Source organism: Anomalospiza imberbis, chromosome 15 (genome assembly GCF_031753505.1).
Source record: "Anomalospiza imberbis isolate Cuckoo-Finch-1a 21T00152 chromosome 15, ASM3175350v1, whole genome shotgun sequence".
Lineage (NCBI taxonomy): Eukaryota > Metazoa > Chordata > Aves > Passeriformes > Viduidae > Anomalospiza > Anomalospiza imberbis.
In genome coordinates this window covers 17172194-17199885 of record NC_089695.1, presented here as the reverse complement: position 1 = coordinate 17199885, position 27692 = coordinate 17172194, and the positions used below count along the sequence as shown (strand labels likewise).

The 27692-nt window shown below is 57.3% G+C and overlaps 3 protein-coding genes and 1 long non-coding RNA gene across 7 annotated transcripts; 1 reads left to right on the top strand and 3 right to left on the bottom strand.

The window, feature by feature from the left end:
• Nucleotides 1-4203: 4203 nt before the first annotated feature.
• On the top strand, nucleotides 4204-10613 carry IL17B (interleukin 17B). Of its 3 annotated transcripts, none has more exons than XM_068205408.1 (3): nucleotides 4204-4372; nucleotides 9124-9410; nucleotides 9588-10613. In XM_068205408.1, the coding sequence occupies exons 2-3, from the start codon at nucleotides 9151-9153 to the stop codon at nucleotides 9844-9846; spliced, it is 519 nt and encodes a 172-aa protein (XP_068061509.1). In that variant the 5' UTR covers nucleotides 4204-4372; nucleotides 9124-9150; the 3' UTR covers nucleotides 9847-10613. The 3 variants fall into 3 exon arrangements, with proteins under 3 accessions (XP_068061509.1, XP_068061508.1, XP_068061507.1); XM_068205407.1 differs by lacking the exon at nucleotides 4204-4372 and adding an exon at nucleotides 7884-8230; XM_068205406.1 differs by lacking the exon at nucleotides 4204-4372 and having other exon boundaries at nucleotides 8925-9410; nucleotides 9588-10612.
• Nucleotides 10614-10854: 241 nt separating this feature from the next.
• Nucleotides 10855-13987, bottom strand: PCYOX1L (prenylcysteine oxidase 1 like). Its single transcript, XM_068206193.1, has 6 exons — nucleotides 13821-13987; nucleotides 13367-13573; nucleotides 12735-12909; nucleotides 12444-12655; nucleotides 12202-12342; nucleotides 10855-11663 (listed from the first exon to the last, which is right to left on the bottom strand). The coding sequence occupies exons 1-6, from the start codon at nucleotides 13933-13935 to the stop codon at nucleotides 11005-11007; spliced, it is 1509 nt and encodes a 502-aa protein (XP_068062294.1). The 5' UTR covers nucleotides 13936-13987; the 3' UTR covers nucleotides 10855-11004.
• Nucleotides 13988-18137: 4150 nt separating this feature from the next.
• GRPEL2 (GrpE like 2, mitochondrial) lies at nucleotides 18138-27358 on the bottom strand. Of its 2 annotated transcripts, none has more exons than XM_068206194.1 (4): nucleotides 27200-27358; nucleotides 22958-23126; nucleotides 21724-21805; nucleotides 18138-19795 (listed from the first exon to the last, which is right to left on the bottom strand). In XM_068206194.1, the coding sequence occupies exons 1-4, from the start codon at nucleotides 27265-27267 to the stop codon at nucleotides 19437-19439; spliced, it is 678 nt and encodes a 225-aa protein (XP_068062295.1). In that variant the 5' UTR covers nucleotides 27268-27358; the 3' UTR covers nucleotides 18138-19436. The 2 variants fall into 2 exon arrangements, with proteins under 2 accessions (XP_068062295.1, XP_068062296.1); XM_068206195.1 differs by lacking the exon at nucleotides 27200-27358 and adding an exon at nucleotides 26780-26829.
• LOC137483253 (uncharacterized) lies at nucleotides 24879-25874 on the bottom strand. The gene is made up of 2 exons (XR_011004411.1): nucleotides 25552-25874; nucleotides 24879-25071 (listed from the first exon to the last, which is right to left on the bottom strand). It is a non-coding gene; the product is annotated as an uncharacterized lncRNA (long non-coding RNA).
• Nucleotides 27359-27692: the final 334 nt, after the last annotated feature.

Here is a 27692-nt window from a genome sequence, read left to right as displayed (position 1 = left end):
CCGCTGGGCTGAGCATCCCGGGCTGGGCTGCCAGGGGGGATGCCGGAGGAGTTGTGTTTTCAGACAGCGGAGCTCCCACACCGCCAGGCAGCCCCGCACCAACCTCCCCATCCCCAGCGCCCCACACACCCGGCCGTGCCCCTTCCCGCTGCCTCCATCCGCGGCCACCTACCTGCGACCCCACAGCTGCCCCGGGGCACCGCGGGGACACGGCCACGTGCCCGCCACCTCCTCGCGGCACGCTGCAAACCCGCCACCCTTTTGAAGCGGCCGGCACGGGAGCCCTGGGTGCAAAACTCCTCGCAGGCTCCCGAGAAGCTGGAAAATGCTTTTTCTTTTTACCTTATATGAGCTGGCGGGGGAGGCCAGGCCGCGGCGGGCAGCGCTGTCAGCGGCGCCCTGGGGATCCATTGGCTGGGGGGCCGTCACGTGGGCGCCGCGCCGCCACCGCCGCCGCGAGGCCCAGTGTTGCTTTTACCCCCTAAGGAAGGGCCGCTTGACAATTTTCATATTTCTTCTAAATTTGGAGATTTCAGACAATGCTGGGAGGCTTGGCTCGGGCTGCCAGAGGCCCATGTGGAAGTCATTAGGGCGGAGAGGGGGAGCGGAGGGAAGGAGGGCTGGGGGAAGCGAGGGGGAGGAGAGCGGCCAGGGCCGTGCCTGGGAACCGGGGCCATCCCGGCCGGAGAAAGTTGTTTGGAATAACTCACTTCCTCCCGGCGCCGTGCACGGGGGGGACGCGCATCCCACGGCCCGTGGGGAGGGGGTGCAGCGGGGCTGGGTGGCCACGGAGGAAGCGGAGATGCTCCCCGGCCTGGCTGGAGGGTCCCGTGGCTGCCGTGACTTTGGAAAGCTCCATCTGGCCTGGGGGAAATGGCCTTGCAGCAGCCCTGGGGCTCTGCTGGCAGTGCAGGGTGAGGTCCCTGAGTGTCCCCAGGACTGGGACCCCCGTGGGGTGCTGGTGGCGAGGCTGGGGCTCTGGGGCTGGCTGCATGTGGGCCTTTCCCGGTTCCAGGGGCGCGGGGAGCCTGTGTGGGAGCTCCATCACGGGGCCCGGCCCCTCCCGGCCCCGTGTGGACCGCAGTGAGTCCATGTATGGCCTCCAGCCGGCACTGGGGCCCCACGATGAGCACTGGTTGGCAGCTGGGGCGGGGAACAGCCGGCACCGAGCGCCTTCATGCCCTGCTCCATCAGCCCCCGGCACGGCAGGACGGGGTTTGTCCTGCTCCAGGCACTGCTGCTCTGCTGGGTGACACTGGCAGTGTGTGAATCCAGCACAGAGCTCAGCTCTGGAGCAGCAGGAACAGCCTCTGCTGCCTGAAATTACTGAGGCAGAGCCAGGAAGACACTGCCAGCTTCAACTCTGGTTTCCCAAGGTGGTGACGTTCCCTGGGGGGAGCACAGAGCTGGGTTCTGGGCTCTCATGTCCATCAGTGTCCTGGTTTCTGGGAAGGAGGCTGATGCTGGGCTATGCACAGGCACAGTGGTTGCTATAACCTCGCTGGGGACAAATGTGGAATAGGAGTCTGGCAGGGCAGGACTTCCACCAGAAACACATCCCAGAGAGGGCTCCTACCATCCTCAGACCCCTGAGCTGGCTGGGACAGCCCCAAAGCCAGGGCCAAGGCCCCTTTGCAGTCATGCCAGGCTTTGTACCAGGATGGTGTGGAGTGCTTGGCATCCCTGAGGCTCTCCCTGGACTTAGGCACCACCTCAGCAGCAGAGCCAGTGCAGCAGCTGAACATCCCCTCAGCACTTCTGGGATATCCCTCATCCCGGAGGGATCTGCCCTGCCAGCTGCAGGAAAGGAGAAGAAGGGAACCAGCCTGCACTGGACGAGGCACCAGGAAAATGCCCAGCACCTGCCAGGAGAGCAGGGATGGGAGCAGCAGTGCCTGGATCTGCCAGCAGCATGCCCACACCTGGCAGGGAGAGGCACCTGGTGGCCTTTGAGGAGCCAGAGCCACCTGCAAGGTACCTGGAATATGAAGCACTTCCCAGGGGCTGCTTGGGAAAAAAAAAAACCCAGCCCTTTTGTGAATTGCTGCACACACAGAGATGCAGTGGCCCCTGGCAGCACGAGCCTTGGTTTTGCCAGGGCCCAGGAGCAGCTCCCAGCAGGTCTGCCTGCTGTCAGCAGGGCAGAGATGAGCCCAGGCTGACTGAGCTGCAATGGGAATGGCACAGAGCACAGCCCACAGCAGCAGCACCCTGCCCCTGCTGCAGACGACCTTGGTGCACGGCACTGAGCTGGGACGGCACCTGCGGGATGTCCCCAGGGCACGCTGGGGCTCTCCCTGGGCACAGACCCTCCCTCACTGCTTCCAACCCCCAAACCCCTCTCTGCACCCAGTCTAATGCCCATGCCATGCCCTGGGAGCCAGCAGGGAGATCTCCCAGCCCTCCCACTCCCCTCTCCCTCTGCTCTCGGAGGGCTGGCTTTGAGTGAGGCACAACCAAGGGCTGCCATTAAACAAACGCTATAATTAGAAACCAGGTTCCCTAAATGAAGTGAAAAATGTAACGTTAGCCTCTGTTTGTTCGCTGGATGCTGAGCTCTTGTTCCATGACCCAGAGGGGTCGTGCCCTGCGGTTTCTGAGAAGCCTTAATAAGGTAATGTTTAGGAGGTTACTATCTTTACAGCTCTTGTCTTATTACAACTCCATAAGAAAAACATTTGGGGCAAAGCAGGATTCCTTGGCGCGGGTTTGTTTTTGTTACTCCTTCACTAAGATGCTGCCCAGCCATCCTTCCTCACCACAGATTCAGTTTCAGTATCTCCACTAAAGTGACATTTTTTCCCACCTCTCGCTGACCTCCAGCCTCTCTGGCTGGGTTGGAAGGGCAGGGGTCAAGTGGCAGGGACAGCTCTGTCCCAGGCAGGTGGGGAGGGGACCACTGCCTGCCCACGGGGTGGTGCCACAGGGCAGTGATGGAAAGGGAGCCCCTGGGCTGCTCCCACCTTCTCAAGAGCCTGGGACGTGGTAAGAGAAACCCTTCTCCTACCAGCCCTGTTAGCATCCAAACACACCAAATTTAGAACCTTTTCATCTGCTGCCCGACGTCAGAGGGGGCTGCTGGAGGGCAGGAGGGCATTTCTCAGCCCATATATTATTACAGCCCCTGCTCCCTCACCCCCTTGCAGGGGCAGGACAGTGATGAATGGCGAGCTGGGCTGGAGCAGCTCTGAAGGTGACCTTCAGGACTGGCCAGTGGTGCCCTGTAAATCCTTCCCCCCTGAACTGCAGCACACAGGAGCAGGGAATGGGGAGCAGGGCAGGAGACTGTCTGCTCTGACTTCAAGCCACCAGTTCCCACCTGGTGATGATTCCCCAGCAGTTTGGGGGTGCCTGCATGGAATTCCTTGCCCAGGGACACAGAGAGAAATTTGGCTTGATCACAGCCCTCCAGGATAGACATCAGTGCCACTGCAGAGCTTTGCATTTACCTCCGCCCTGGGAACTGGGAGCTTGGACTCCTGCCCACGAGAAAAAGCCTCCAAAGCCCTTCAAATAAGAGGCTTTCTCCTCATAGACCCAGAGGGCACTGCTGCCCTGGCAGCACGTCCCTGGGAGCATCCTCCAGCCCCCTGGCCTTGCAGGGAAGGTGGAGGGGATGGCTCCAGGCTGCTCCATGTGTCCCACATGAGGCCGAAGGACCAGCCCCTCCCGCAGCCAGGAGCTGGGACGCGGAGGGCACCCTGGCAGGACTGTCTCACCTTTGCAATCCAGCACAAAATGAAGCCACCCCTCCCAAGCACTCGGGGGTTGGTGTCTGACTGCCTTAGGCTGCAGGGCGAAGGAAAACTGAATTATTTGGAAAGCCAGCACTGCCCACCCCATGCTCTGTGCTGGTGGGCAGGGGGGCACAGCCAGGACAGGCTGAGGCCAGGAGCCCAAAGGGCTGGAAAAGGTCAGAGGGCAAGCACAGGGGGCACGGAGGGAGCAGGGCATGGGGCCAGGCAGGATGAGAGGACCCATGGCCAGGTAGTGCCTCAGTGGCCCCTGCAGCCTCCCAGCCTGGAGGGGACCGTGGTTCCGTCCCCCTCTGTCCTATGGGGACCTGAGACTGCCCCGCACAGAGCCCCCGGAGGGGCTCGCCGGGACCAGCGTCTGTCCGTGCCCTGCTCACAGCGGTCCCTCCAGCCCTCCCCAGTGCCACCATCGGGGACCAGACACGGGCAGGGAGGCACCGGGGCAGCACCGGCCCCGCAGCGGGCGCGGTGCCGGGCAGGGACGGAAGGAAGCGGCTGTTTCCAGCGCGGCAGAACAGGCTTTTTCCATCAGGTGCTCTGTCTCCAGCAGCAGGAGGCAAAAGAAAACAAAAGGCACGAGAGGAGCGGGACAGGAGGAACCTGCACGTCTGGATCGTGTAAGCAGCGACGTGCTGTAAACGCCGGCCGGGTGATGGATGTGCCGGAGGGGCCGCGCAGGATGTGCCGGACGCGCATCTGCCCGGCCCCGCCCGCCCGGCGCTGCCGGCAGCCGCTGGCCCGACGCCTCCGGTCCCCCCGGAGCCTCCTGTCCGGGGTGCTGCTGTCCCCCCAGCCCCAGAGGAGAGCCCGGCTCAGCTCTGCCTCCCGACGCCCAAATCTGGCTCTTACGGGATCCAAAGGGCGTGATTTACAGCCAGCCCCGAGCATCGCCCAGCTCCCCGCCCGGGGAGGCAGAAGGGCCGCCGGGGGAGCTGGATTAGGGCTGTATAAATAATATTGTGCAGTGATGCAGGGCCAGCGAGACCTCGGGCTGCCAGCGTGGTCACCCCTCCTGCCCGTGGCACCCTGGCACCACGGTGGGGCAATGCCCCTTCCCTCCCTCAGAAAACGCCTCCTGCCAGGATGAGGGCTTTTGGGACAGAGGAGGCACAGAAGAGGAGGGGTCCTTGTCCCACAAGAGCTGCTGGGGGAAGAGCACCCATCCTGCTCGATGCCAGCAACAAATTCCTGGTCGGCCTGTCCAGCCGTGCCTGTCTCTGCATTTATGCAATGGCAGGAGCCGGCAGAATGAGGCACTTTTTGTTTTTCCCTTTTTTGAGAATGGGGAGCTGTAATTCCCACCAAACAATGTTCTTTTTCCAGCAAGCTTAAAATAAGCCTTTTTGGCTCGGGCGGCTCCGGAGCTGTTGTGCAAATAAGGATGTGAGCTCCGTGCTCTGGCTGGGCCAGCACTACCTGCCAGGGGGGTTTTGGGGGGACATGGGAGGCCCCCGGGCCTGACCCTCCTCCCACCGCGGCGCAGGGCTGGCTCTGGCCAGGACAGCTGGCTGGAGCTTTCCTTTGATGAGTGGAAAATGTTGCTCACACAGAGATAGGGATGAGGCCGTGCTGGAGCCTCCTGCCAGAGCCGCCTGTCTGGCTGGGGTGGGTGTGTGCTCAGGTGTGCCTCACAAACCCCATCAGGAGCAGCGTTCTGGAGCAGCCTGGTGCCCCGAGAAGTGACCATGCCCTGCAGAGCGGCATCAGCAGTGTTGCTGCTCATTGCCCGGTGCAGATGGAGGGGACTTGAGCCCCCACCCCAGCAGCTCCCACTCCTACAGGGACATTTCTGCTTGTGGGAAACTGCACAAAGCTATTTTCTGCCAGCGTGGAGCTGTGGCCTGACTTCCCCCCATTCCCTTACCTGCAGTCCCCGTGGACTCTGCCACATGATCCCTGCCCAGCACATCCCCGCTGCCAAGCACGAGCGTGGCATGACATGGATGCCCTGCATCTCTTGGGCTGGGGTGGGTTCCATGAGGCTTATCTGGCAAATAAACACCTGGGTTTACTCAGGGCAGGTGGAGCTTATCTTCACAGCCTCTCCTGCCCCATTTGGATCTCTGTTCCCCATCTCCAGGCCTCGCTCTCCACCTAAATTTCCTATGGCAGTGTGGCAAAGTGGTGACAGCAGCAGAAATGAGCACGTACAAAGCCTGAGAGCAGCTCTCCTCTCCTCTCCGGGTAACCCCTGCCCAGGAGAGCCCTGGGGGGGTTTCCAGCACTCCAACCTCAGCACACCCTGCTCCCTCGGGGATGGCACTGCAGCCAGGATGGGCACATGGAGCCCCCCAGCCCTCCCGTCCCAGCCTGGAGGCAGCGCTGGCCGTGACCCAGCCTCCCCATCCCAGCCCCTTCCCTGGGGCGAGGCCGGTGGGGAAAAGCCTCCCGCGCCCGCCCCCGCCTCCCCCAGCTTATCAAATTTGGCCATGTCTGAAAAGGCCTGGTTTCCTTTTCACCAAAAAAGATCAAAACTGGGTAATTGGCTGCCGGCACAGATGCCTCTGCGCCTCTCTCATGTGTAAACAGCATTGCCGAGCGCTGACACAACGCAGCGGCCGCGGCACACGCAGGCGCCCCGGGGCTGCCACCGGCCCTGCCGGGCTGCCAGAACAGGGGATGAAGTTGCTGGTGCAGGCAGAGGTTGGCTCAGCACCCCAAAAAATGCTGGTGGCCAAAGGCCGGGTGCTGCTGTGCACCTGAAGCACAGGCAGGTGGTTGCAGGGCTCCTCTGGCAGGTCCTGAGGTGACAAACGGGACACTTTGTGCTCAGATCTCAGCCAAGGGGACAGCAAAGCCTCTGAAGCGCCGTGCTGGGGCTGTCCTTGGGGGTGTTAACGTGGGCTGGGGCAGGGGAGCAGCCCGGCTGTTCCCGGCTGCATCCCAGGGCAGGCAGCAGGAGGGAGACAGCGTGAGTTGGGGGTGCAGAGACCTTGACCCTATTTGTGGGGTTTTCTAGAGGCACAGTTCATGGACTGGAAAAAGGAGGCGGAAATTTCCCTCTGCCCTACGAAGCTCAAGGGCCTTCAGATCCCTGGGGATGCAGAGTGAGGCGGGAGGAGGAGGGAAACATCCAAAGGAGGAGGGCAGAGCCGGCTGCCCCGGAGCGTGGGGAACAGCGCCGGGCATCCGCCTGCGGCTGGGGCTGGAGGGGAGGAGAGAGGGATGCGCGGAGGGGCGGAGGGATGCAGGGAGGGATGGAGGGGCGGAGGGATGCAGGGAGGGATGGAGGGGCGGAGGGATGCAGGGAGGGATGGAAGGAGGAGGGATGCAGGGCGGGATGGAGGGGCGGAGGGATGCAGGGAGGGATGGAGGGGCGGAGGGATGCAGGGAGGGATGGAAGGAGGAGGGATGCAGGGAGGGATGGAAGGAGGAGGGATGCAGGGCGGGATGGAGGGGCGGAGGGATGCAGGGCGGGATGGAGGGGCGGAGGGATGCAGGGCGGGATGGAGGGGCGGAGGGATGCAGGGAGGGATGGAGGGGCGGAGGGATGCAGGGAGGGATGGAGGGGCGGAGGGATGCACGGAGGGATGGAGGGGCGGAGGGATGCAGGGAGGGATGGAAGGAGGAGGGATGCAAGGAGGGATGGAGGGGCGGAGGGATGCAGGGAGGGATGGAAGGAGGAGGGATGCAGGGCGGGATGGAGGGGCGGAGGGATGCACGGAGGGATGGAGGGGCGGAGGGATGCAGGGAGGGATGGAAGGAGGAGGGATGCAGGGAGGGATGGAAGGAGGAGGGATGCAGACGGGAAGGACTGGGAGCGGTTGGGTGGCGGACAGCACCATCGCGTGGCACTTGACCGCACGGACAGAAACAGAGCAGGGCTGCAATGCCAGCCCTTGTCCCCTGGACGGGGAATTACAGCCAGCACCCCCGTGCCTCAGTTTCCCCCACAGCAGCACGCTGCATCGCGGTGCTTAGCTCCGGGAAGCCAGGGCATCACCCACCACACCCAGCACCCTGCAGACCCACGGCCAGCTGTGGGCACAGCTGCTGTGTCCCCATGGCAGGACACAGCGGGCCCTCAGCCCCAGGTTACCTGCTCACCTTGCTGCCAGCTCGGCACACAGCCACCCTGCTCCTCCTGCGAGCCCCTGCTCCGCCAGCCCAGCAGCCGTGTCCTGACAGCCCCTGTGACACCAACAGAGCCCAAACCCCCTCCCCAGAGCATGTTATTGCCAAGAGAGACCCTCAGGGCTGCCTGGTCCAGAGGGGACCTGCCACTGACCACAGTCGCCACCGCCAGCGGAGCCAGCGCCTGGGGCGGTGACGGGTGGCCGAGTCCCAGACCACGCTGGCCCCCTGCCCTGTCTGCTCTGAGGCTCCCTGGCACCTTGGGGACCGGACACACCTCTGGCAGGGCACAGCTGGGGGCTGGGGCTTTCCCTTTTTAGCTGCCCAGCTTGCAGGGACCGGCCACACTGCAGGACAGCGGGCGGCACCCCTCCGCGGCCATGGAGCGGGCTCCAAACCTGGTAGGTGCCTCCCCGGCAGCTCAGGGCTTGCTCCTCGTTTTCCTTCTCTAACAGAATTATTTGCATGCTTGTTTACCTGGGGTTGTTTGCTTTGGAGGTGCCCTCTGTGGCCTGCCAGGGCCATCGCCCCCATGCCCAGCAGGGTGAGGATGCAGAGCCCGGGAGAGCAGAGCCACGCCAGTCCGGCCGGACAGTCCGGCACCGGCCGGGGAGAACAGCCGTGGCCGAGCCTCCCTGCCCCGGGGCACTGCACACCCACGGGCGGGGTGTGGGGCTGCCTGGGCCACTGCAGGGACACGAATAGCAGCGAGCAGGACTACAGAAAGCAACTTTGTTCCCTGCTGGGCAGCCTGCCGGGTGGCAGCACACGGCTGCTCGGCCCGGCGAGGCCAGAGGGAGTATGGAAGGAAAAAAGCATCTTTTCTCTCTCACCGTCCTCAGAGCACAGAGGGAGGGAGAGGAGGGTTTGGATAAAGATCTCATTCTTGACTGTCTCATCTCTGTAAGGCTCCTTTTGAGCCAGAGGCTGCCCAGGTACAGCCTGAGCTGGGTCCCTCCCCGCACGCAGCTGCCTCAGGGTGGGCAGGGAGGGGACCGGGCACTGCTCGGGCAGCACAGGCAGGGGCACTTTGGGCAACACAAATTGCCAGCTGCAAGCAGGGTGAGGGGCAGCCACACACATCGGCTCATCATGACCGTGTGCCCACCATCCCTGCAAACTGCCCTCAGGTGTTTCTCACCTGCCGGCCAGCACTGTCTTTGGGCACTGAATGTGCACCTCAAAGTCAGTGTGGTCCTGCCATCACCTGGCGACCCCTGGGAGGAGGGACAGCTCCCCTTCCATGCCAGTCCTGCAGCCCAAGCAGCCTCTCACCATCCTCCTTCTTCCTCAGCTTCTCCTCTGCATCTTCACCTTCGCCATGGTCCTGGTTCCTGAAGCCAAGGACCAGAGCAAGGCAGCCAAGGGCAGGAGAAGGGGCCTGGCACGGCCACCAACAGCCCCCCCTGCCCTGGCCTGGGCCCCCGACGACCCCTACACCAGCATGGCAGAGTACGAGCACAGCATCCAGGACATGGTGCGCCAGCTGAGGAACGGCTCCGAGCCGGGGGACACCAAGTGCCAGGTGAACCTGAGGCTCTGGAGGTCCAACCGCAGGAGCCTGTCCCCCTGGGCCTACAGGTGAGCGTGGGGCAGGGACCTTGGCGACAGGCCAGGTGGCTGTGTGCCAGCACAGGGGCTCTGGTGGCTGCTGGAGGCTGTGGCAGGATGTGATGCAGAACCCATTTCACCCCGGCCACCCACCCGCTGCCCCCACCACCACCTCTCCAGCCTTGTCCTGCTTCCCCTCTCCTCCAGGATAAACCACGATGCCACACGGATCCCAGCAGACATCCCCGAGGCCCGGTGCCTGTGCACTGGCTGCATCAACCCCTTCACCATGCAGGAGGACCGCACCATGGCCAGCATTCCCATCTACAGCCGGCTGCCCGTGCGCCGCCTGCTCTGCCCGGGCCCGGCCCACGCGGGGCACAGGCCCTCGGGCAAGAAGAAGTGCCACAAGAAGTACCAGATGGTGATGGAGACCATCGCTGTGGGCTGCACCTGCATCTTCTGAGGCTGCAAAGCTACGCCCTGCAGCTCCCCCAGTGCTGGGCATCTAACCAGCTTGCTCTTGCTTCCCCAGCTTGCCCAGTCCTTTGGGAGAGGCATCAGGGTGAGGGGAGGTCCCTGTGCAAGAGCTCCTCAAATTCCCCTGCAGACTCTGTCAGCCTCAGCCCCAGCAGCCGCTCTGGGGACACCCAGTGCAGAGGCAGCCCCTGGGAGCCACCCAGTCCCACACACCGACTGCCCCAGCCTCCAGGGAGGAGCTCAGCTGTGGGCTGGGGGAGAGAGGGAGCCAGCTGCCTGCCCATGGTCCCTCTGGCTGGGCAGGATCAGCATCAGGATCAGGATCAGGATCAGGATCAGGCCTCCTCCTTTCCCAAAGTCCCCACTTCCCTTTGTTCCTTCCATCGCTGCAACAGCTCCAGCAACACCCAGCCCTCCTGTTCTTCCCAGACCTTCCCAGTCCTCCCCAGTCCTCCCACAAGTTCCTCCGTGCCAGGCTGGGCAGTCCAAGGAGCGGGGCGAGCTGCTGGTGCTTTGGGCAGCTTCTGAGGTCTCAATAAAGCGCATTGCTGGCCCTGGTCTGAGCTGCCCCTGCCTTGGCCCCTCACACTGCCCCTCTGCCCTGCCCAGCTTCTCCCACCGGGGCTCTTCTGCCCACCAACACAAGCCTGGACGCCTCCAGAAACACAGAGCACCTAGCAGGAGCTGTGAGAGCCCTCCCTGCATCCCTGGGGCACGGGAGCAGGGTTGGGCTCCAGGCATGGGAGAGGCCGTGGGATCTCCAGCCCTGTGAGGCTCCCACGGGCAAAGCCAGGAAGGCAGGAGAGACGGGTGGGAGCTGGGAAGCTCAGGGGGACCCGTCTGCTGCCATTGCCAGCCAGCCTCACCCCTGGAAGCCCCCCAAGATCCCTCCCAAACACAGCGACCCTTTTTCAGGAGAAGGCGCAGGCTCCCTTCCAGCAGAGCCTGGGGTGAGGTAACAGGGAAACTGAGGCACACGGCACAGACACAGTAACACTGGGCAGGATCTGTATTCCTGAAGGCCTTCAAGTCACCGGGACACAGCCTGTCCCTTGTCCCCCAGCCCCCCCGGCCTCCCCAAGGCAATAAATACTCCCCAGACTACCACACACCAAAGCTCCTGGCCCACCACCCCTCACGGGCGTCACAGCTCCGTCTTCACCTTGTGCATCAAGTCCTTCTGGTCGATCTTCTCCAGGTCCTGGTGCCAGCGGTTGTAGGCCAGCAGGGCCACGTTTTTGGCCGCCACCGCTGTCATCTCCATGGAGCTGGCCACCCACTCCACGCCGCTGAGGTAGAAGAGGTTCTCGTGGAGCACGATGGGCGGCAGGGCCTTGGCGGCGTCGTAGCGGGGGTACGTCTGCCACTCCGTCACCTGCACCGAGTAGTAGGACCTGAAGAGGGTCTTCAGCTGGTGCTTGTCCAGTGGCTGCTGGGACAGGACGCGCCACACTGCGGCCTCCTGGGGCTGCTTGCGCCGGAACGCCGCCGAGATGTTGACGGGGCAGATGTTGTCCATGGCGTGGAAGAAGAGGTCGGGGGTGTCGGTGGTGAGGATGCTGGTGAAAGGGAACAGCTTGGGGTCGGGGAAGCCAAAGTAGGAGGAGTTGAGGTAGCCGTGCACCACGGAGGTGACGGAGGGCTGGAAGGCTCCCGGGAAGTCGGCGATGGGGGGGTCAAAGTTGTCGAAGGTGAAGTTGCTCCTGCTGGGATGCAGCGGCGTCGTCACCACCACCAGGTCGTAGAAAGCTGAGCCCTGGCCTTCGGCGCTCTCGTAGTGGACCTGGTACAGGGCTCTCCCCTCTGAAGAGACAGGGGACAGTCAGGAGCAGCCCTGAGGCCCAGGTGGTGCTGCCCTGTCCCTCTTTTTTCCAGCCTGACCTCCATCCCCTGGTTTTCCAGCACACACCAGTGCTGGACCACAGCACCTGATGGTTATGGATGAGTTTCTGATGCCTTAGAGTGGCAGAAAGGCTTCATTAAGACTCTGTGAAAATGTTTCCAGAGAGACCCAGCCTAGTGGGGGCAAAGAGGACTGGGGGAACACAGCCCACATCCCAGGCCCCAGATATTTTTCTGCTGTGGTGGGAGCGAGCCTGCAACAAGGATGGTGCTACAGGAGAACCTGACGGACCTCAGGAGGGAGGGAGGGCAACCTCAGGGCTGAGCTTGGTGCCGCAGGGTCCCCACTGGATCAGACAAAGGGAGAAGGACAGACCCTCAGGCCCTCTCCCAAATGCCTCACCAGGACCAGGATGCCCTCCAGCCACAGCATTCCCATGCTGCCACCACCAACCTCCAACCCTGGTGCGCGCAGAGCCACACCCGTGCCCAGGCTCACCCGAGCTGTGCAGGGAGATTCCTGTCACCCTGGCTGAGATGACATTGGCTTTGGTCAGCTTCAGCAGACCAGAACACACCAGCTTATTCCCTCCTTCCACCGCCCAGGTGCTGCCCTGGGCTCCCGCCAGCGACATGGCCCCTGCAGAGAGGAAGATGAGGGTGGCTCCACAGCCTGGCCCCACAGCCTGGACGCAGAGGGGACACTGAGGAGCGTCACACAGCAAGAGGAGGTGGCTTCACCTGCGAAGGCGGGCACCAGCACGGACTGGCCGTAGCTGGAGCGCAGGACGGCGGCGATGACGTCGTCCACGAAGCGCTGGGTGACACCCACCTCCAGCAGGGACTCGGCCACCGAGCGCTGGGTCATGTTCACGAAGGCCTCCCCTCCTAGCGAGTGCAGCAGCTCCTCCAGGCTGGAGAAGGCGTAGCCGTGTGCCTGGTACTTGTAGATCCTGGAGGGGACGGGAGCAGGGGGCACCCGGTGATGCCCCGCTACCAGGGAAATCCCCCCAAGCCCACGGGCTCTCCTACCTCATGAACTTCTCCATCACCTCCTCCACCCACATCTGCAGGCGCAGGAAGCTGATGCCATAGTGCCACCAGAGGCGGAAGAGGTTGAGCAGGTACCAGTCGGTCTCCTCCAGGACGAAGTGCTCCCCGCTGAAGATGGCGCTTTTCCCGGCCACCTCGCGCCGGTGCTTGAGGCCTGCGGGAGCAGAGGGAGCACGTGGCTGCCCCTCCCTGGGGCTGGCTGGCTCCTGGGAAAGGCCAGCACTGGACAAGAGCATCCTTGCCCAGCAGGGATACGGGCAAGGATGCTCTTGGAGGGACACCAGGAATGAGAGACCCCAAGGCACGGGTTCCCAGCCACATCATGTTGGGGCGTCTCATGGAGCTGCTGCTGCCTACTGGGACAGACTGGGAGGAGTCTGGGAACAACCGTCGAACACTAATCCCACCAGGACTCACTGAGGGTGACCACCTCATCCCCTTCTCTCTCCAGAGTACAACAGAAGAGACAGCAAGGGGATCACCACATGCCTGGGGTGCCAAGGGCGACTGGCAGAAACCCTCCCCACTACGCCAAGCACAGAGCCCGGGGGTACCCAAACCCCCCAGCTTAGCGAGGGAGGCCATGCAAGCGCTGGGACGCCCAGTCTCACCCAGGATCTTGACGAAGTCCTGCATGTGGAGGCTGAGGGCGTGGATGGAGGCTCCCCGGCTCTCATACTGCTGCTTGTTGACGGTGACGGTGGCCAGGCGCCCGCCCACGCCCGCCGCCTCGTACACGTCCAGCTGCACCTGCGGCCCGAAGTGCTGCTGCAGGAAGTACGCGGCGGCCGAGCCCCCCAGCCCGGCGCCCACCACGGCTGCGGGCGAGAGCGGCGAGAGGCCGGGTCAGCAGCGCCCCGGGGGCGCGGGGGTCCCGCCGCTCCCCCGAAGGCCGCGGCGGGGAAGCGCCAGCAGGGTCGGCGATGCGCGGGGATGGGGATGCAGGGCGCGGAGCGGAGCGGAACGCTCCGTGCCGGCCCCGGCGAGGCGGAGAGGCGGCCCGGTGCCGCCGGCCCCGCCGCGGGCTCCCGGATGCCCACCCCAGCCCACGGCATCCCCGCGTACCGATGGAGCGCGGCGCGGCGCGGGCGGCGGGCGCGGCCGGGAGCGCGGCCAGGAGCGCGGCCAGGGCCGGCAGCAGCGGCAGCGGCAGCGGCAGCGCGGCGGGCGGCGGGGCCATGGCGCGGAGAGCGGGGCCGGCAGCGCCCGCCCCGGCCCGCCCCTCCCGCAGGCTCGGCCCCCGCGCCCCCCGCGCCCGCCCCGCCCCGAGCCCGGCGCGGCCGGGGGAGGCGGCACCGGCCGCGGGCACCGCAGGGCGGAGAGTGGCGCTGAGGGGACACGGGGGACACTGGCACCCTGCCGACAGCCCCTGCCGGCATCCCCCTGCCCTCCGCTCCTCACACGCGTCCCACAGCCCGGGCCCGGCCCGGAGCCGCCCCGGCAGCACCGCGCTCCTGCCGCCGCCGTGCCGGGGCCGCGGTGCTGCCAGAGCTCGTTTTCCGTGAGCTCCGGGTGATGCTCGCACAGCTCGGGCCCCGGCGGAGGGGAACAGGCTGGGTCCTGCCTGCCTCATGCAGCAGCTAGGGCGTTTCGAGCTTTCGCTCGGACTTTTCTGCCCTGGGCAAAACAAGGTGCCTGACAGCGAGCGGTTTGTGCCAAGGGCATCCCGCGGGAGCCCGCTGCTACTCGGATTACAAAGGATGGCAAAGGCTGAGCAAAAACTCTCGAACAGGTTGGACATGTAATTACAGACCCAGAGCTCGCTCCAGCCCAGGGCTGGCTCCTTACCAAGGGACAGAATTTTGTTTGAGAATCCATCACTTTGTCTCGGAGAAACACAACCCAAGCCCAGGCCCCTTCCTTTCCCCAGCCAGGAGCCACTTCAGACTTCCTGCATGGGGAGCACGTACAACCCTGAACCTCAAGGGTATTTGGGTGGGCACAGACAAAAATTACCCGTGCTCAGCTCCCCCTCACAATGGGAAGGATCCCACCGGGAGAGGGAGATGAGGATCCCAAACAGCTCAAAACACAACACACAAATACCTTTGCAGCATGTGTCGGGTTTTAACAAGCTCTTACTTAACCAGCCTGATTTCCCCAGGGCTGTGGGCGACAAGAAATCTGCTGTGCACGCAGCAGGGCTCCCAGGCAGGTCAGCACTGCTCCCAGTCCCCGCCCTGCTTGCAGGAGTTCTGGATATTTTATCATGCCATAAGCGAAATGCTCTGCCCCAAGCTCTGAGGCTTTTCTGCACGTGGTGGTTTGAGAACTCCCAACTCTCACTGTTGCTGCAGAGAAAAACCAGCAGAGCTAGAAATTGCCCAATGGCAGCAGCAGGATTTCCTGGGCTGAGGTGCATTTTAGCAGGATGAGGAAAAGCCCCTATAATGGGCCATCAGCTCTGCAGCACGGCTGGCTCTGCTGACAGGTCTTTAGCACGGAAATATTCATCTCACCCCCATAAAGGCTATTTGTAAATGGTCATTTGCGAATGCTTTTTATTGCAGGGAGAAGTGCCCGGGGGCATCCAGAGCTCTGGGAGAACAAGGCCCACGCACACGGGTGCAAAGCAGGAATGGAGGCCCAGCTATTTTTGCAGAGAATGAAATCTGTTACAAACACGCCCTCACAGAGAAAGCCTCGTCTTTTCTCCCTCAAATCCCTGAAATCAGCCTGCCTGTGGGTACCACGGTGTGAAGGCACTCTGTAAATTAACCCACCCTTAACTGCAGTGCTGCACAATCCCCTGGAGTGCTGCAGCACAGCACACACGGGGGCAAACAGGCAGCAGAGCCGAGCAAAGGTAAACCCGGAGATCCAGATTCCGGCTGTTGGCAGAGCTCTGTTGAACCAACCACCACCAGAAGCTGGCAGAAAACATTTCTCTCCAGAGTCATGCAGGAACAGACACAGCAGAAGGTGTGGAAACGCCTGGGCAGGTTATGAGTGCAGGAATCACTGACACCAACTCCGTGTGTGTGCGTTTCTGGGAGCCCTCCTGAGGTATCTTTAATAAAATGTTCAGCCAAATGCTGCTGTGCCACTTTCACAGACAATGGGATCAGGAACAGCAAAGAACCTTCCAATGTGCAGTCCCAGCTGGCTGGAGTTGGAATGAGCAGCAGTTTGAGGCAGGGAAAAAGGCAAGAGAAGTCATTGCAATTCTTCTGTTTTATTAGCAAATGGACAGTATCCCAACATCTAAAGGAAATCAGACCTTTCCAACATCAACTCAAATGTTGTTGTCAATTTCTTGCACTGCTCCCACACATCTCTGTCTGTCATACAGCCAGAACCTTTGGATAAACAAAGAGCACAGAAACACACAGAAATTACAATATATACATGTTTTCCCTCCACCTAAATGGCCTTAGATTTTTGGAGATTAGCAACGCTTTGTTCGTTTGACTCTGCAAATAATAACAAAACACCTCGAGTTTTAAAATAAAAAAATACTACAATATTCACATTATAAAACTTTAAATACTTTTTTTTTTTTTTTAATTAAGGGACTGCTAGGAGCTATTGAGTGATCACAGCTCTTCCAACAGAAGCTCTGCTGCTGAAGTACTGGGGAGTTAAGGTTCACAAAGCAACATCCATTTCATTCTGCACTGCTCCTGGTCAGAGTTCAGATCTTGCCATGCTCGTGACAGTGCCACTGGAGACTTGTCCAGCTGTGGAAATGACTAAAAGGTACACGACACTTCCTCTCCTCTGCTATTCCTGCCCTGCTCATGTATTTCTGTGCTTTACTGAACAGTCACTGGATAAAGTGACTGCAGAGGAGCAGCTCATGGGTCAGTCCCCTCCCTGCAGGAGTTACACACAGGGCAGAAAAGGCAGCAAGAACCAAGCAGAAATTCAACCCACCCTTCCACAATCTCATCCAGGACAAAAGAAGATCATTAAGTGTGCTTGAAAGGCAAGATAATCAAATTTTACCTGGGAAATCTGGATTCTGTGATGGAATCCAGGTTTGGTTATTTCATTTTCACTTCACCTTTCAAAGGAAGCAGAAACTGGGACAAACAACAGCTACAGGATTTATCTCTTTGGTAACATCTGTGAAAGTCTCTCAGCACTGCCTCCATTTCACAGAAATCATAAAACCTGACAGGATCCTGTAGAAGTTTTGTAGGTTTCACTGGGAAAAGAACTTGCCCCAGATTAAACAGGGCCTCTGTGAGGGTGGGAAAGACTGCACAGGAGCTGGATCCCTCAGAGTCCTGCTGCAGCCACACTGCAGTGCCTCAGTGAGAGCAGACCCCAGACAGACAAGCTGATAGATCATCTCTCAGTACAGACAGCAGGTCTGAGTGCATTTTAGGGTATTTCCTTAAGGCAGAAGTGGGTGAATACTGGCTGAGGAGACAGGCAGAGTTGGCAAACCCAAGTTGGACTGAATGACTGTAACTTTTCTTTCACAGTCCAGTGGCTCCACGGGTGATTTTAAAGAGGATTTGGATCCCACCACTCCTGGTCACACCCAGCTGCAGCCTCTCTGTGACAGAAAACTGTCTGTAGAGTAAAATGTCAGTGCTTCTGTTTGGCTCCTTACAACTAAAGTCTCACTTTCAAAGTTGGCTTCCAGCTCTCCCCTCATACTGCAAGACTCAGCTGATACAGCAGGGGCTGAAGAGGCAGCAGAGACCCCACTGTTCCCTCCAGCTGAGGACGTGGGTTCCTCACTTTTCAGGAAGAACAGGCAGATTTGTAGTGCCACATTTCATATTTTACCTATTTTTCTCTGGAGAAACAGCATACCCTGGTGACCTGCTCAGCACAACAATGAATAGGAAGTCCTGTTTATCTCTGAAACGTCCAAAACCATGGTAATAATACACTGAACAACAAGTTTGCCCATGAGCTAAAGCTGCCAGGGCTGAAATCTCCAGCTCCAGGGCTGAAATCAGGGATTTCAGGGCTGAAATCTCCAGTACCTCACTCAGAACCTACTGCACAGAGGCAGAAACCCACACTCCAAAAAGGATCCACTACAGACTCACACCACAGCTGCCACTAAAAGGTTGCATGGAGCAGGTTAGAAATGTGCAGATTCCTTAAATTTCTGGGATGCCAACCCACTAAGAGCACACAGTCTCCCCAGGTGAAAGACTGTCAGTATTAAAGGCTGTGACAATCTTGAAGTCCACCACAAAAGGGTTTTTCAGCTGAAGCCTCCAAAGGAATGGGAGAAGAATAAATTTTCTTCCAAACCAGGGATGGCATCCACTCTAAGTAAAGCATTTTTGGAAGTGCATTTGTCAGGTTATGGAACGAATTCCAGAAAGTAACAAAGAAGGAATGAACAAATTAGTAAGAAACAAGCTGAAAACCAGCCATTCCTGGTTTTGTGGCTTAACTGTTCTTCTGTCATTTGACTGCTTGCTACTCTGCAAAGGGTTAAATTCTGATCTTCCTCAGTGACTGAATCCTTTCAGCTGAGATAAATGAACTGCCAGGCAATAGGGCCAGTGGGAAATACATATGTGCTGTGACAACAACATGCCTCCAACCAGGAGGACAGCTCGAGGTCAGCTTTCACTTCCTCAGCCTTCTGCTTCTCTTGCTTTCTTGTCGCTGCTGCTAGAATAGGTTCAAGGGCATTGAGACTTTGGAGCAGAGAAAATTTTTCTCCTTGTGTCAAAACCCAAAAGGTTTCATATTTACTAGGATCATTGAAAGTAGAATCAGAATGTGGACTGGAAGTTGGTGTAATCTGAGGATCTCTGCCGGAGAGCTGAGAAAATAGAACAGTCCAGATTTCCTGCTTAAGGGCACAGCTCCATTTTGCCAGCAGCTGCAACAAAGAGCACATAGTTTATCATGCTTGAAAGCTGCACAAATACCCACCAGGGAAGAGAAATTACTCTCCTCTAAAACATACATTTGGGTTGGAGATTAGGAGATGCGAGGACAGTTTTCTGGCTCCACCACAAATCACCGTTCCCCGTTTTACCTTTGGGAACAGATTCAAGCTGGAATTTTACCTGGAGAAGGAATATTAACATTAGTCTGACCTAACAAATGAATTCTTTTTAAACCCTCATCTCTATTCAACTCCAGTATGACAGAGATTCCATGAATTCCAGATTGTTTTCCTGAAGCAACAAGAAAAAGCTGCCCCTAAATGTTATTTCAAGTGACCATCTTCACCCCATCTGAGGGTTCTGGGGACAAGGGAAGACATCAAATCCAGGTGATAATAATATTCATCCCTCTGGACTTCTCCCAGTGCTCTGCACATGAAAAGCCTCGCCACATCCCTGTGAGGTAGGTCAGTATCATTACAGTCCCTTAATACAGCTGTGGAAAGTGAGGCAGAGAAGTTCCTTTCCTGGAGGCCACTGCAGGAGTCCCCCTCCAAGATGGAGCAGGGAGACAAGAAGAGAATTTCCCTTTCTCTCCATACCTCCCCTCTTCCCCCTACAAACCATGGAGAAATAAGCAGAGAAAGAGGCTACAGTGCCCCAGATGTCTGACAAACAGCAGGACTCCAGGGACTCCAGGGAGGATCATGAAACACACGAGTACCTCAGAACGAACGGCGCCGCCGCCGCGCACGCGACCCCGAAGCCATCACACGATACAAAGCCAGCTCAATAAATAAGTAAATAACGCAGCCGTGACTGTCCCCAGCTCAGCAAGGGCCCAGGTGGAGTAGCTGAAGCCACGTCACTCCTGTGCCTCCACAGCCACGCCGACCAGCGCGTGCCTGATGGTGCGGCCGTGCAGCTTGTAGCCGTCCTGCGTGACCAGCGCCACCGTGCCCGGCTGCACGCCCTCGGCCGGCACGTGGCAGACGATCTCGTGGTCGTAGGGGTCGTACCTGCCGCCGACAGGGTTCATCTTCTGCAGGCCGTGCTTGGCAAAGACGCTCTGCAGCTTGGCCTCGATGAGAGAGAGGCCCTCGTAGATCTTCTTCAGGGTGGGGCTGGGATCGCTGGGCTCCTCCGCGTGGCCCGCGGCGCTCTCGGCTGTCTTCTCCAGGATGTCTGCCACCTCCACCAGGTCCCTGCAGAAACTCTGGATCCCTGCAGGAAGGAAATGAAGGACAGCTTACAGAGCATCCAGAGCTCCAGTAGCAAGGACACAGACAAAGTCACAGTGGTTTGAAGGCACCTTTAAAACTGCTCATTGATTTGAAGTTAATTTAGCAAGAGCAGGAAGTGTCTTCTGATTGCTGGACCCAAAGCTTCAGCATTAAGAGTAATCTAAAGACTCGCCAAACCAAGGTATATGCAGGAAATGCACATCCATACCATGACCATAAATATATTTGGTATTCCTGACAAAGCAGAGCATTAACGTCTCACTCCAAACAGTTTTTTTGCAACTCAGATTTGTCATTTAAGACTCTGCTCCACACCCCCTGCTCCAGTCCCACTGACATAATTTTGTCACACAAGTGCCCATTCCACAGGGAACAAACACAATGGGGGGAAGCAAAAACAATGCATGGCTATTCAGAAGTACAAAATCCCCAATTTATTCATAGCTTAAAACCATTGTGGAAGGACTGGACCAAAATGGTCCTTGGGTTGGTCATGCAAAGCCAGGCAGGTTTTGTCATTAGAAAATAATGACAAAAGGGTTAGACTGGCTGCATTTCCAGCAGTGGTTTCTTGCACAGTGCAGAAATTCCAGGAAAAGCAGCCTCCCTCAGTTACATAAATGTCATAACTCCCTGACTGGAATGACACATTAGGGAAACAGAGAAAACAAGGCAATAGTCAGGTGCTGTCTGCAGCTGTACATGTGAACAAAGGGAGAGGAAGGAGATGCAGCAACGGAGCAGACAGAAGCCCAGCAATTACCACTCAGTTCATGGAATCAGAGTCATTTAGGCTACTCAAGACCTTTAAGATCAAGTCAGCACTGCCAAGGTCACCACCAAACCGTGCCACAGTTTGGTGGCAACACCTTCCAGGGATGGTGTCCCCACCTCTTCCCTGGGCAGACTGTGCCAGTGCTTGGCAACACTCTCAGTGAAGAAATTTCTCCTAAACCTCCCCTGGCACAACTTGAGGCTGCTTCCTCTTGTCTTACCTCTCATCAATTGGGAAAAGAGACTAACCCCACCCTGCTATGATCTCCTTTCAGATTCTCCTCTTATCTACAGATCTCCAAGTCTCACTCTGTGAGCAATTTCTAATGAAGAACTTGTTTTTACTTCTTGCTACATATCAAATCCCAAGAGCTCAAAGAAACCCTCTCAAAATCAATCATCCTGTTGTTGATTATCTCCAAACTCAGCAGCCATTTTATAGCACCATGGGTGGAAAGTAAGAAAATACAGCAGCTCTAATTTCAAGGCTGCTAGAATTAACTGACAATAAACCTCTTGAGATCCATGCATTATAGAGAAAAACAGTTTTTCATTCTCAGAGATGGTTCTGGCACAGTGCAATGCCTGAACATCACTTTCTTCCCCCTTCACCTGCTTCTGCTGCCAAAGCTACAAATCCAGCTTGTTTCCCTGATGCTAAAATATTTCTTTTAGAAGTTTTAAACATCTAATCTAGAAATTGACAAGTACCGCCCCAGGCTGCATCTACCTCCAGTCGACTGAAGCAAGGAGGCTGTTAATATAGTAAAGGAGATCACAACCTGATGACACAGCTGAGTATAAAATACACCCTGCCAGAGCCCATCCTCAGCACACAGCAGAGCCTGCATTCTCAACCAAGTCAGCAGAACTAAACTCAGCTGCACTGGGACTAATTAAAAAAAAAAATAGTCACAATTCTGTGATTCTGTGGGTAAACCTGATAGGACAGGACACAGCTGGACACAGAGAATAAATAGTGATTAAGCCCAGACATCAGGAGTCCAGGCCAAACATCACAGCAGGCTTTGAAATAAATGAGGGAGGGCAGGACAGGGGGACAGAAAAGCTGCTGATCAGCAATTTCTGCTCAGGCAGGCAGGCCAGTGCAGTAAACACAGCTCTTCTGCTTACCAAAGAGTTTGGCATCTTCCACAAACTTCTGCGTTCTCCTCCGGACGTTCTCGGAATCTGCCAAAGCTTTCCGGTATCGCTCCTGTAACCACAGAGGGGACACATCAAACCAGCAGGAAAAACCCCTCTCCTGACACTGCAAACCCCTCAGAAATGCTTTAAAAAAGAGAAGGCTGTGCTGGGCTCCTGCATTTTCATACAAAGACAAGTCCTTCTACTGATTAACCAAAATCTGAAACTCCCTCAAGAAGACCCAAGGAAGGCCAAAAATACTCTGAGCACAGAATGGCTGAATTCAGCTGAACAGCCACTGTCAGGCTGCTGCTGAGATCCTCCTCTCTCCAGCAGGCAGCTCTGTGACAGCTGATTTCTCACTCAGTGCAGGATTCTCAGGGTGATTATCTCCAGGACAGCCCAGTGCTGTGGTATTTAATCCCCCCCTCAGTCACGTGTATTCTTCAATATAGAACCTGATTTCCATCACACACAGGCACTTAAAAGGGCTTCCCTTCTTGGATAATCTGTGACACAGAGCTGTTAAGGAGTGTCCAAAGGAGGGGCATGAGGATGGGGAAGGGTCTGGAGAGGCCACAGAGGAGCAGCTGAGGGCACTGGGATTATGTAGCTGGAGGAGGCTGAGGGGAGATTCCTTGGTGTCTGCAGCTCCTCCCGAGGGGCAGCTCCAATCTCTGCTCCTGGGACAGGAGCCAGGGAGGGCTGGAGCTGTGCCAGGGGAATTTGGGATGGAGCTCAGGGAAAGGTTCTTCCCCCTGAGGTGCTGGGCACGGCCCAGGCTCCCCAGGGAATGGGCACAGCCCCGAGCTCCAGAGCCAGAGCTCCAGGAGGGTTTGGACAGTTCTCCAGGGATGCCCAGGGTGGCATTTTGGGGAGTCTGTGCAGGGCCAGGATCTGGCCTGGATGATCCTGTGGGAATTCAGGATATTCCACGATTCTGTGCCGACATGTGACGCTAATCAGCACGAAGCTACTGCCACAAGGCTGTGAAAGAAGTGACCAGCTCCAGCACACAGCTTCTCCTGCCAGGATCACACCATCAGTGCCCTGCTGCTGGCACTGCGGACAGATGGTGTTTTGGGGTAGGCAGGGTGGAATTTCACCCTCTCACACTCAGGGCACAGCTGCTGTGAGTGTGTCACAGCATTTAGGGAAAAATCCAGAGTTGAAAACCAGACCAAGCCAAGGCGACCGACGCAAAGGCATCCAGCGCACTCACAGTTAAATCTCGGACTTGCTCTTCCAATTTGATGGCTTTGTGCTCCAAGGCACAGTCAGAGAGCCGGTGCTTGGGCTGCTCACTGGGGTCCTCTGGGCCACACTCGTCCCCTGTACTTCTCTGCTGAGCTGCAGTGCTGAAAGCACAGGGGCACCCTCTGAAATACAAACTAAGGACAAAGAAACAAATTGAGTAACTTTAGGGTCAACGAGAATTCAAGGTTAGTGTCAGTATTAAAAGCAGACTCTCTTAAAATAGGTACACAGGATTCTAGACACAATTTTATTCCTTTTCAGAAAACACAGACAATCAGCAAAGAAACACAAAGAGGTGTTGTTAGATTCTTTTATTTTAGACTAGCATGGCACACAGAGGCTTTACACCACTTCTTTGGCATACCTTGGAAAGAGTCAAATTTTCACAGACACACAGAATAAATGAGGTTGGAAAACACCTTCAAGACAATCAAGTCCAACCTGTATCCAGTCCCCACCTTGTCACCAGCTCAGAGCCCTGAGTGCCACATCCAGTCATTCCTTGGACACTTCCACCACCTCTCTGGTCTTTTCCAACATAAATAATTCTGTGATTCCCTGATTGTGTTGCACTCTCCCTCCTACTACACTTGCTTTTACAAACCAACCTAGACAGGGCTCATTCCTGCCAGTATGAGCCTCAGCTTCACCTCCCTCTCACACCTCACACCAGGAAGAATTTGCAGAACAAAACAGAATTTACTCCCAAACCAGCTCCATCCAGGAAACGTTCCAGTACACACCTAACAAGGAAGGGTGTATTCTCCTTTTTTGGGAATACCTGGGCTCTTCCTCTGAGCAAAGCTTTCAACACCCCCATCATGCAATATTTTATATCCCCTCTATGCAATGTTTTCCATACATTAAGTGCACATCTAGCCCACGAAAGGCAGCACAGCCCAGAAATCCCTGTGCTGGCACCAGCTCCACTCCCGGTGCTTTTACAGAACAATTCCACTCTGCACAGAGATGCTAATTTAGACCCCAGAATCGATTCAGCTGAGTTCACATTACCAGGCCTGCACCATTAAGCATTCTTCCTCTTTAGCAAGGCTGCATTGCTCAGGTTCAATGTCACACAAGTGCACAGAATTTGTTCTGGGGTCTGTCATGAAGCCTCAGTGTTGTTCAGCCGTTTTGCCCCCTTTATTCCAGTACTGGAGCTGAGCAGAATTCAATCTCAAGGAGTTAAACCAGCTGAAAAATAACCCTATAAAACAAGAGGACTTTTCTCTCAGTGTCCCTGAATAGGTCTGCTGACAGATCAGATCCGTGCAAGTGCCAGTACCAAAAGGAAGCCGAACATGTGAGATGTGGGGCAGGGAGGAGGTGTCCCTGAGGGTTTAGACTGGCTCAATCCTCAAAGCCCAGCTCAAGAGATCTGTATCTGCCCAAAGACCACCAGGCATCTCCTCCCACTCCTTTTTAACAGCCCAGATGTTTACTCATTTAAATCCTTAATAGCAGGGTGCTAAATGTCCCACAGCACTAATGACAAACTTCCTCTCCCCACCTGAGGACATTTGCATGTGCAGTTTTTATTAAGTGGGCATTTAAAACATGCTCTGTATGTCAAACCATTACTTTTCAACAAATTATGTGCCAAATACAAACCTCAAAGTGCTTTCTCTACTTACACTTGCTCTAGAGTAGGATGTTCCTCAGACTAATCTTTAAAGAACTGTCTGGGTTCCAGGAATGCCAATACAGGAAAAAAACCCCACAATTCATCCCTGGCTGCTGTTTGGGGCACAAGACCTCCTCTTGAATGATTTTTAAGATTCCTGTTATGTTCATTTTATTGACTGATTAACAGCACTTTATCAAAGTTAGAGAAAGTAGATTAAACTAGAGGGGAGGAGAGAGCAGGACTCCTTCACCAAGCCTTTAAAAATCAGTCTGAGGCTTTCTCTGCACATAGAAACGTCCATGGGAAGCACCAGCTACAAGCTTTATCCTTCATCATCTCACATTTCATTTCAAAGAGCTGCAGGGATGGAAATCAGCCATGCTACAGATGAACCAAAGAACCTGAAACGCAGCTGAGAAATCTCTCTGGGCCCCTCAGAGGTGAAACTCCTGTGTTTTAAAAATAGGCTGTGCAGCTCAGTTAACTCCTCGGCACGCAAGATGCCAAAGCTGGAGAGGTTTTTGTCTCTGCCGGTGGTAGTGCAGCTCAGTTAACTCCTCGGCACCCAAGATGCCAAAGCTGGAGAGGTTTTTGTCTCTGCCCGTGGTTACTGGCAGGGATGGGTGTGTTTTGCGTGGGAGAGGGGCATGGAGGAGCCGGTCCCAGCTGCCTACGTGGAGCAGGGAGCTGCCTGCATGGACTCCTCTCTGCAGCCTCTGAATCCAAATCCCAAATCCCAGAGTACTCCCCGCTGCAGGGACATGCCCTGGCAGCCACATGCTGCCTGGAAAAGTTATGGCCAAGAAATCCCAGCCTGCCTCCAAAGGGAATTCTTCAGGTCTGTTATGTGGGGTTGAAAATGCCGCTCAATTTACTCCTTGCTGCAGGATGAAAGGAATTCTCCCCAGCAAGTGGCAGGAGCTATTTACAGGCTGTCCACTGACCAAGCTCCATCTTCTCAAGGCTGGTTTGATCACAGCTACCCTAAAAATAGGCATGGATCCCACGGGAGGAAGCTGACACATCCTGAAGTGACAGACACGTGGAAGTCGCGGGGCGTGTGAAGGAGGTTACACAAGTTGGTGTTACAGAAAGATTTACAAAGCGATGTCACAGAAAGCCAAAGAGATAAGAAAAAGCAGAGAAGTTGATTGCAGCCATATGGCTTAAGCCAATTGTCCTTCAAGATTAATATTTCAGTGATGAGAGAGGGTTTCTGGTCAGAGCTACAATGGCATCGCCCCTTTCCGGAGCACCCGACCAGTCCAAGGTGACAATCAGCGCTCTCTAACGCAAGGGTCCTTCCCCACCCTCCCGGAACAGTCCCTCCTCCTCCAAATCAGCATGACAAAGCTCTCGAGTGCTGAGACACACACAAACATCTGCACTGGTTTCAGCTCTGATGAGCCTCCTTTGGAGGGAAATCTAATTACCCCCAATTCCTTCGCGCTGTTTCACCAGGGAGTGACTCCGGAGATAATGCAGCGCAAGGAGGGGACCGTCCCGCTCTGGGGTGGCCTCACCTCGAGAACTGGGGCACTTTTGGGTGCCAGGATGTAAAAAAGACCTAAAGCTCTTAGAGAGTGTCCAAAGGAGGGACACGAAGACGGGGAAAGACTCACTGCACATTTTGCAGGGGGACAAAGCAGTTTTCACCCACGTAAGAGGGAGAATTTCCTGACATGCATCTACATTTAGTCCCAAACACAGCTGCATCCACTATGTGCTGCAGATTTGTTATATTACATTTAGACAGTCTTTTAGTGGTGTTTCTCTTCTAGACAAAAAAAAAAAAAAAAAAAAAAAGTAAGAGGCATTTTGGCTTTTTTTCTTTTCATCTGCCCACACTTCACTCAAATAACCAAAGCACCTTTATGGATTTCTCTTTTCAAAGCCATATTCCATGATGTAAAAAAAAAAAAAAAAAAAAAAAAAAAAATCAGTGGACACAGTTCCTCTGTCTAAATATTGACACAATTAAATGGATTCTCTTCCCGCGACCACCCAAAACACATTGATAGCACATGTGCTGCCTCACCACCAGAAACAAAACCTGAGGAGCACATTAAACCTGAATAATTAATGAATAAATTAATGAATAAATGGTTCAGCCGGGCGAGACACAGAGGCAGAAAACCATCTCCCAACGTGACTTACCGAGCGCGGAAACGCTTTGCCTTAAAAATGAACATTAACCTCCAAAAAAAAAAAATCACTGTTCCGGGAAAAGAGCTTGGTTATGGGGGGGTTATTTCTGCTTCTGGGTATTTTGAGGAGCGCAGAACGGCAGCGTGGGGATTCGGGGGTGAGATGGGGAGCGGCGGGGGGTGATGGAGACCGGCGGGGTCCGGCTGTGGGTTTGGGTTCGGGTCGGGCTCCAGATCCGGGCCAGGGTCGTGGCTGGGGTCTGGGTCCGGGTGTGGATCCGCTCCCGTTCCCGCCCCCGGCGCGGCTCCCGCTCGGGCCCGGCCCCGCGGCGCTGCCACGTCTGTCCCCGACACCCCGCGGCTGCGGGCCACCCCTGTCCCCCCGGCCCGGCCCGGCCCGGCCCGGCCCGGCCCGGCCCGCCCCACGTACCTGCCTGTGCCGGCCCTGCCGGCCGCGGGCAGCAGGGCCCCGAGGCGCCGCAGGGAGCGGGCGGCCATGGCCCCGCACGGAGCGGCGGAGCAGGCGGCGGCGATGCCCGCGTCACCGCGGAACTACAGCTCCCACACGGCCCCGCGAGCGGCGGGCGGGGCCGGCCCGAGGGGCTGCGGCCGGCCCGAGGGGCTGCGGCCGGCCCGAGGGGCTGCGGCCGGCCCGAGGGGCTGCGGCCGGCCCGAGGGCAAGGCGGGCACGGGGGACGGAGGGCGTGTGGGGCGTGCTCCGCCCGCCGCCGCACACGCGGCTCCCGGCACAAGGGGCCGGGGTTTGGCTCTGGGCGCGGCTGCCGTGCCCCGAGACTGGGATCTGGCACCCGGACAGAGCTGCGGTGTGCCAAGGACCAGACCTGGGCACGCAGCGCCGGTTCCCTGCAGCTCGGCCCCGGTCACCGCTCCATCCCCCGGGACTCTGATTCTGACCCAGCGCC